The 9,393-nt window shown below is 33.9% G+C and overlaps 1 protein-coding gene across 1 annotated transcript in view; it reads left to right on the plus strand.

Annotated features, from left to right (window-relative positions):
- Positions 1 to 8,325, plus strand: part of LOC111612468 (valine--tRNA ligase-like) — a 77,481-nt gene extending 69,156 nt beyond the window's left edge. Inside the window, exons 30-31 of the mRNA XM_023353681.1 lie at positions 8,049 to 8,198; positions 8,257 to 8,325. Of these exons, the coding sequence (XP_023209449.1) occupies positions 8,049 to 8,198; positions 8,257 to 8,325 (219 nt within the window). The remainder of the gene's footprint in view (positions 1 to 8,048; positions 8,199 to 8,256) is intronic.
- The last annotated feature ends 1,068 nt before the right edge of the window (positions 8,326 to 9,393 follow it).

Here is a 9,393-nt window from a genome sequence, read left to right on the forward strand (position 1 = left end):
TGGCTTGGAATCACAGATTTGCATAATGTTATGGCTGGTGATCACTAATTGGTCGGCCGGGAATCACGCCACATCATATTTGCATAGTGTTATGGTTCAGTAAGCAGTAATTGGTCATCGAGCCCGATGTAGACGCTATAAAAAGGTTAAGTTGAAGCAAGAGGGGGAAGTCCACTCCAACGGAACTTTGTAAGATCACTTCAGTTTTAGTTAAGTTCAGTTCAACATGACCGGATATACGTCACTCTCGTCTAAGTTCGACTTGGGAATTTTTTTGTTCAATAGTAAATGTGAATTCTTCATGGAAAAATAAGACATCCCCTGAAAATAAGACCTAGTGCATCTTTCAGAGCAAAAATTAATATAAGATAGTGTTTTATTTTCGGGGAAACACGGAAGGTACTGCCAAACATGCTTGCACAAAATTGAGCATTGTCTTTCAGTTTTGGAAATGATGTATCAGGCAGTTCTTTGTAGAATGTGAGGAGATTAGAATTTTTAAACTGTGATTTCAATTCATCACTGCACTGGATGTTTATCAACTCAAGTTGGACATCTGGAGGGGTGTCTTCCACTTTCACATCAAATGGAGTTGAAAAAAGTTGCAGGTAGATCTTGTATTTCTGGAATTCACCAAACCTCTCATTGAATGATGTAAGGAGGGTGTTAACTTGGTCAGAGTAATCCATCTTCATATGTGGGTATTTCTCTTTCATGGCCTTGCAATTGTGGGGGCCGAGGGGGGAGAAATAAAAAACTTGATGAACGATAATATGTGATATATATCGTCATCGTCTCCCTTGCCGTTTGGATTGCCGAGCGGTAACAATCAACGACATGTGGAAGCAGTTGAATCAGAGATAGATGCTTCGTTTACAAACAACACAACCGTTTATTAAATACAAAAGAAGCTTACAAGATTTCTGCGATCTTTTGAAGTTCTGCGGCAGTTGTGGCCTCTGGGTCTTCCTCTCCTTTCCAAGACAGTCCCGTTTTGAAGGAGTGTCCCTTGTTCGTGAATGAACCATTCCATCACGTCTTGACGACTCCGGGACGATGCGGTCGACTTCCGTTGATGGAAAGATGTCGATCCGAGGTCTGGAGATGGAGATGAAGATGGGTGCAAGACACACACACAACAACAGATCCGTCACTTGGAACTTTCGGGAGAAGAAGCCGTCGCGTCCTCGAATTTCCGGGGTTTTATCCGTTTTCTCTCAGATTCTCCTTCCTGATTGGTCTCCTGTTGTCACCTGATGACAATTCGAAACCTTTCGGGGGCGCGGGAGAGGTCAAAATCAAAGTTTAATTCGATCTCCAACCGGAAATAGTCGACGGACTTACATTCTTCTATTGTTTTAAAGTTAGCGTCGCATTTTCATATCATAAAAATCTATTTCTAACTAATATATATTTTTGTTCTAAAACAATTATTTTAACGCGAATTTTAGTGAGTGTTCGGATCTGTCCAGAGCCTCACACAATGTGGAAAGTGTGTAAAGTTCTCTGATTGCATGTGAGACTTGAAAAGTGATAGTTTGGTCATAAATGCATTGATATTACTTGTCAACTGAGAAACAAGTTGCATCTTTTCCTGCAATCTCAAATTAAGGTCGTTTAGATAAGAAGTAATGTCAGCAAGGAAAGCTAAATCACACTGCCATCTTTGTTCCTCCAAATTCCTTGTAGTGTTCCCCCGTTATTAGAGGAAAGTGATAATAGGCCCCAATAGCTCCACAAATCTCTTGAGGACTGCTGCCTTGCTCAGCCAACAAACTTCAGTATACGTGGGCAGGTCAGCATAATCAGCATCTATTTCTTCAAGAAATGATGTGAAGAGTCGATGGTTGAGTCCATGACGGCGGATTAAGTTCACAGTATCATATACATCTTTCAGCAGACGTTCAAATCCCAGCTTCTTTGCACAAAGTTGCTGTTGGTGAATTATGCAATGATACTGGACTAACTCCTTTTGCCTGTCCCCAAGGTGGTTTTTCAGCAAGGTGACCATGCCATTCTCACATCCAACCATAGATGGTGCTCCATCGGTGGCAATGCTGGATAGCTTGTCAAAGTCCAGTGCTGATTTGTTGCAAACGCTCAATAAACTAGTAAATAAGTCAGCACCAGTTGTATGTCCAGAAAGTGATGCCATGCCAAGAAATTCTTCATTCACAATAAAATCTAGTGAAACACTTCTAATAAACACAATCACTTGTGCTGTTGATGATATGTCAGTGGATTCTTCCACAGCCAAAGAAAAATAAGCACAGTTTGCAACTAAAATATTAAGTTGGCCAGAAATGTCTGATGCAATTTGCGAGATTCTTTGTTGTATCGTCATGTGGTTAAGACTGATTGTTTGAAAACACTGTCTTCTCAGGACACATCTCACTTGCGATGATAAGACACTTTTTTATCATATCGCCATCTGTGAAAGGTTTCCCATTCTTGGCTATTAAAGCAGATATTTCTAGGCTGGCTTCAACAGCCGCATCCAATTCTCCAGATTGTTTCTTGAACACATTTTGTTGGCTGATTAGTGATCGTCGTAACGATTCGATTTTCCGTTTGCGTTCCGTACCTTGCAGAAGGAAATCCTTGTGTTGGCTTTCATGATGTCGCTTCAGGTTGAATTCTTTTGGCACTGCTATTGTTCCATTGCACAAAAGGCAAATAATGCTGTTGTTCTGTTGCACAAAACAGTACTTGTTAGTCCACACTTCCACTTCTTGAAACTGATGATTCTCGCGATTGACCTTGCGTTTAATGCCCGGCGCCATACTGTTCACTCTGCAAAACAATGTCTCATTGTGCCGAAAATTCTGAGGCCCGCAACAAATCATGTTTGAGATAAGGCAAGCTAGACTACCACGTGCTTTGTTCTGTATCCACTCTGACCAAAGACTAAAGAGGCGGGGACAGAAGACTATTACGCACACGTGGCCAGGCAGGTCTTAATTCGTTCGACCCCTGTCCGGGCGTCTCCACCATTTCTCAGAATTTGTGAGTCAGATCGTCAACATGCCAGGTGCAGGACACTAATCCATCATAAATGTGGTTACCATTCTTACCTAAATTATATTTATGGCCCGTCAGTTTTACCCCCGTGTTCAGAAATGAATCAAAAGTGATTAACACAGTGCAGTGGAAAATCTGAATATTTTAAATATAATTATTAAAATTGCGATATCTCGTTTCAAATTGGCGCTAGAATCAATCTGTTTTTTTTTTTTTTTCTGTCCTAAATATATCACAGTTTACGACTGTTAAATTTCAAATAAAATAAAAATTAAAAATAATAATTTAATTTTAAATTTACGAAAAAAAGAATGTAAAAATAAAAGTAAATAAAAAGTTCCAATTAATTTACTACTTAAATAACCTAAATATATCTGTTTTCTTTCAAACAAAAAAAACCGCAGCTTTCTAGCTACACGGAATCATTTTACAACCCTCTTTGTTGACAAGTTTATGGCTTGACGCGGTTTGTAATAATTATTAAATCCAAAATATTTTAATGCAAATGGCTTCCTTTTAGTCGTAATGACTCTATTCCAACTACAGTATTAATTTTCTTGGTCCAACTTAATAATAATAAATTTGATGTGAAAAATTTTTTTTCTATTCTTTGTCTATGGAGAGATATTGTTGTAAATTATTGGTTTTATAGCTTTTTGTACATTCCTTTTTGAACTCTGGTTAGTTTTTTTCTAGTTTGAATGACATTAGGTTGACGAATAAGCGTCTTTTCAGAAAAGATTGATTCAAATTCGACTATACCAATCAGAATCTAGAATGTAAACAAATGCTAAAAAATCGTTATTTTCATGGTTTTTCAGCGCTATTTTCACTTATTTTTGTTATTTGACGCTATTTAGACGAATAGGCAAGTTTTCCGAAGCATAAAATTGAAGATTTCCCGCCAAAATAGAAACTTCCCGCTAACATTGGAAATGACGTTCTAACATCATTTTCAAATATTTGATATCTAAAGCAGAAAGTGTTAGCTAAAAATAGACTTATTTATAGAACAGTCCCCCATTTCTCACCTCAGGGAAAGTCATAAAACAGTTGGGTGCTAATGACTTTGTGAAAGGGAAAAAGTTCTACACTTAGAAACTTCGAAAGAAGGGATTTGGCCTGTACTGTCCGCGGGCCGCATAAACATTGATAGGGGGCCGTATGTGGCCCGCGGGCCGCAGGTTGTGCACCCCTGACTAAACTTTGAAAACAAATGCTTAGTGTGAATGTGACATATTGTGTAGACATATCATGACATGTTCAGATTTATTTAAAAAAATCTTGTAATGTAGTTCTTAACTTCAATTCAATGATTTTATTATCCAGTCTTAGATCATGTTGGTGAATGCAAAAAGTAAGGTCTTAATCTAGAATCAAAAGCACAAAGTCTTGGATTACAAAATTATGGATTTGAATGTGGTTTAATTCTATTATAGATGTAAACATTAAATCAAAATAGATATAATTTTAATTGACTTTGGAACATTGAAGAATATTTCATGTAAAGACATAAATTGAATTAAAAGTACAGTGGATGAGTGAGTGTGAGGTAGCAAGAGAGATCTTACCATTATATTTAGTTACATTATTTATTTTTCATTTTGTTTCAGTTATTTTGAGTTTGGGATTGAATTATGTCAAACCTAAACAACTGCTATCTCAGCATTTCCTGGCTTCATTTGCATAATGAATGAGATTGCATTCCACTAATTTAGGGTTTAAATATGATTACAAAAATATAGTACAATATTTATTTAATATTTTAATTTGATATTAGTAGAAATACTGGTCAGGAAACATTTTATTGTTTTATAAGCATGCTCAATATGCAGATTAGCATTATATGAAAAAACCATTGTAAAATTGATACAGCAAGTTAAACTTTACTTCTGCTTGTCCCTGTTCAGGTACCAAACTTGTAAGGTCCAAAATGTCCTTTTCCCAAGAATCCATTACTTTTGGAAATAAACAAACCTTTTTGTACTATGAAAAATTACAAAATGAAAAATACATGTATCCTAATATTACCATAGAAATTGGCAGTAAGATGAAAAGATATTTAAATTTTAGAAAATTTCTTTAAATATACAATTTTTGATACGTTTTCCTCTTTCCCCCTCCCTAAAATTTGATTTGGAAGCTTCCATCAGTCCTCAAAAGTATCATCACTAACCAGTTATATTTATAACCACAATTATAAATTACATATATTTGAAAAATTTTCCAATACAGACACTAGAATCCAAATAATTGAAAAAAAATTGATAAAGCATAAATTCTTCAAATATACCTTGATTGGATTAGTTGTTTATATTCATCTTGAGACATATTACTTATTTTTTCTGTATTGACAGCCATTTAATTTAGACTAATTACATTTCAATTTCAAGAAATTTTGATATTAGTTATTTTTTTTTTTTTTATTTGGTAAAAGCTGGCCTGTTATTTTTGATGTCTTCTTGATGTTCATGGATACATGAACTTAATTTTCTGGTAGTAGCTCCTACATAAACCAGACTTTACTATATTTCAAATAAATAAACTTTACTACATTTCTTACTCAATGCTTTTTGAATAATCGTGGAAAGAACAAATATATTATCCAAAGCCTAAAAACCCTTACAAAAACCAATCTGAAAGTCTGAAAATATCCCATAATTCTCAGCCTAAACTATTAACCAAAATTCTCCCAAATAACTGAAAAATAAGAAAGAAATACCACAATAATTTTGGGGAAGATTACATGATCCTTTTTTTAAAATTGGCACATTAGTAAAATATTTCCTATCAGCTGGAAAGGACTGAGTTGAGAAACTTAGTGCAACTCTAATTTACTCAGGATTGTTGTCATTTATATAAATACCCGAACCTTTAAATCTGTTAGCTCTTTCTTTTATCAAAAATTTATCTTTATAGTCAAAGAAGCTACAAAATATGAGTCTCGACCTCCCTGGAGATCGTTTGTCAAGTCTATAATCTCTATTAATACTCACATTCTCTACATTGAGCAAATGTCTAACACCAATGATTTCATTATCTCATTATTTTCTTCAGGAAATTCCTTAACTCCTGAAACTACAATATTACATCTACTAAAACATTCAAACTGCAGAATCGCATTTGAGATAGAGGGCAGTTGTACTTCAAGTTGATTCATAGTCTCTTTAGAAATATGCAGAGTAGGTCCACCAGAATCCAATTTTTACAAATGCTCCACTTGCGTTTCTAAATCCACTAACGCCTTGTCTAAATTCGTAACCCATACCTGAAGGTAATCAAAACACAAAATCAAATTATCCAGTTTATCATTCATACTCTGATTCATTTTAACCAAGGCTACCAGACTCTCTTTCATCTCAAAGTCACCTTCTAATAGTTGGTCAACATTTAAATTACCTTTACCTCAAAAAGACAAAACTTTGTTCTATGCAAATAGTTCATTTTACTTTTGTTAAAATTGAATTCATTAACATTGTTTGTTGATGTTGTTGTTTAGTTGTTAGAATTACTTTCCATAATCTGTAATGCATTAATGTCTGAGATGTCAGATTAACATATTTATCTAAAGTGGAGTAGATTATTTGGTTGCCAAAAGGAGTCTGTTTCTAATGATACATTTGATAAGTGCTATGAACTGTCAGTCTCCTGTAATCAGCACAAAAAAACTATGTAAGAAATAATTTTCTCATCTTTTTTGGTTGAGAGATATATAGTCTAAAGTCCAGCCTAGATGTTCACAAAGTACAACAGCTTCATCCTGCTTAAAAAAAATACCAGGCACTGTCCTGGTATGACTACTGCACTGAATAAAACTATAGTTCAGTATGCTTTTACTAAAAGTGTAAGGGAGTGCAAGAATTTCTTACAAAAATGCATATGTCTTCAAAAGTTTGAGACCCATTGAGTTAAGAGAAAATAAAAGTGTGACACTTAATTAGATAATTTTTAATTATTTGAGAAAATATTGCAGTCTTGTTAAATTATATTATAAAAATAATGAATTTTTAACCATTTAATTTAGAAAGTTATTTATTTATGTTTAATTTTGAGAGAGATAAGCCAGGGGTACTACGTCTGAGTAACACTTAATCAGCACAAATTGAGAGATTCGATCTCTAATGTCAATGGATGACTTCCTCAGATACTGAGTTTAGTCCAGGAGTTTGTAAGATCTCATGGAGGTTTGTTTTTCCTGACACCAGTTAATCTATTTAATCCACGAATTAGCATGCGTAAACAAGGAATATTGAGCTGGAGGGACATAAGTAAATGGTGAGGACATAGGTCTGGACATTAGTCATTGAAGAGACCATAATTTAATAACAAAACAAAAATATTTAATAAAACAAAAAAAATCAACGTTACAAATATATTAGGCTTCCTAACACGCGAGAGACAGAGAGAGAGAGATTACAAAGATTCGAAGGTTATACTACCTTAACAGGTTCTTGGTAATTTGGCCTTTCACGCTGTCTTCCCTTGGAGCATCAAGAAAAAGTTCGTTTTAAGCTCAGGGATTTTATCATCTGGTTCCTTACTTCTTGATCTTGGGAATTTTGGACAGCACTTGATAAAACGGCTTGCAGCTTGTAGAAATGATGAGGGACCCTTCAAAGATTTGGGCGTTGGTCTTGGGAGACTGCCCTGGAATACGTCTTCTCACTTAAAGATATTTTGGTGCACTCTCCGAACAAAGGGAAAGAATCCGATTTTTCACTGATTTCCTCCAATTAGCATGTAGTATTTTTCCATGTGAACAGGATGAGTGGAGAATTCTAGAGAGGTTGACTGTCAGTTTGGTGACTAAATTTTTAAAGATAAGGGAAAAAGAAAAAGGATGTTCAACTTCCACTGGGGAGGAAGTGTGGGTTAACAGCTTCCCTTTTTCTTGTGAAAATAAAGTTTTTCTTTCAAAACTAAAATATTACTTTTGATATTATTATTTCAGTTAAAATTGAAAGAAACAAAAAGGGGGTATTCAAAATCTCACGTTTGTAATTATGCATCATTTTATGAAATTTTAGGGTACAGTTGATTTTGCTAAAGAAATAGAAAGACTGGAACAGAAAAAAGAGAAACTTCAGTCTCAGCTTGTAAAATCAAAAACTTTGTATAGTTCTTCTGATTATGAAAGTAAAGTTCCAGAAGAAATAAAAGCGGCAAATATAGAAAAGGTAATTTAAATTATTTATGTAATATTAAGTAATGATTTATTAAATTGTTTTTATTTAGATTGCTGAAATGGAAGAAGAAATAAAGAAAATCACAAATGCTATAAATACATTACAAATTATGAATTAACATTGATAATGTATTAATTTTTGTATTTATTGATATAAAAAAAATAGCTAAATATAAATTTTATTGGTATACTAGTATTTATTGCTTAATCAGAAAAATAAATTTACTAATAAAATTTGATAATATGTATGGTAATACTTTTGATAATACTGTACTTTAGAATCAAATGGATCATGGAATCTAGATTAAATTCAAGCTGACCATAACTTGGTACAGGTAGCAGTTCTAATCTCTTACTCATGTTAATCAACCTTATTGCATTGATCAGATGGCTATATAATAAGATATTAGCCTAGTGCTGTAAATATTTGAATACTTTCAGGTTCCCAATTTATCATAGACAATAGCAGTTTGGGACATCATTTCTCATTACCATTGTGAGTGACAACATTGCAGGTCTAGTCCATCAATAATGGATGTAACTGTGGCAAGTTGTACAACCTACAATGTGCTGGTATGTTTCATTAATTAATTAATAAACTGACCATATCATAAATTAGCTGCCCATAATGGGTTTAATTGTACCTGTGCATATACTATAGCTTAATGTGCTGATGTCTCAAAATCAATCATTATATGAAGGGAGTCTGATATTAAAGGTACAGGCCAAAATTACACTAACATTTATAATTAAAGAAAATATTTAATACATTCCACAAAAACTATATACTTTTGTTTATTTCTCGACATAATTGCCTTAAACGTTGAGACATTTATCCCAGCATGACACTAGTTTGAACATCCCTTTACAGTACTGTTTCATGTCAAGTTGCTTAACACCTTTAGTTCCCACAATTTTTGATATTAATGTAATTAAACATAAAAAATACTTAAAACTGAAAAAAATGAAAGAAATGCGTTAATTTTGAAGAAAAAGCTTCAAATTTTATTTTCCTTTGTCTCACCTTTCTGTGAAATCTGACGCTGATGAGTCATTGTTTACACAGCTGGAGTTGGATTTCTTGGGACATTCTCATAGAAGTCTCGGGAGGCGATGGGTTTATAGTAGGGTGAATACTAGCTGGCTGTATATTTTTAAATATTTTTTTAAAAAGTAATAATTAAAGT

Source organism: Centruroides sculpturatus, unplaced genomic scaffold, assembly GCF_000671375.1.
Source record: "Centruroides sculpturatus isolate CEXI.00-Female unplaced genomic scaffold, Cexi_2.0 scaffold1679, whole genome shotgun sequence".
Taxonomy (NCBI): Eukaryota; Metazoa; Arthropoda; class Arachnida; order Scorpiones; family Buthidae; genus Centruroides; species Centruroides sculpturatus.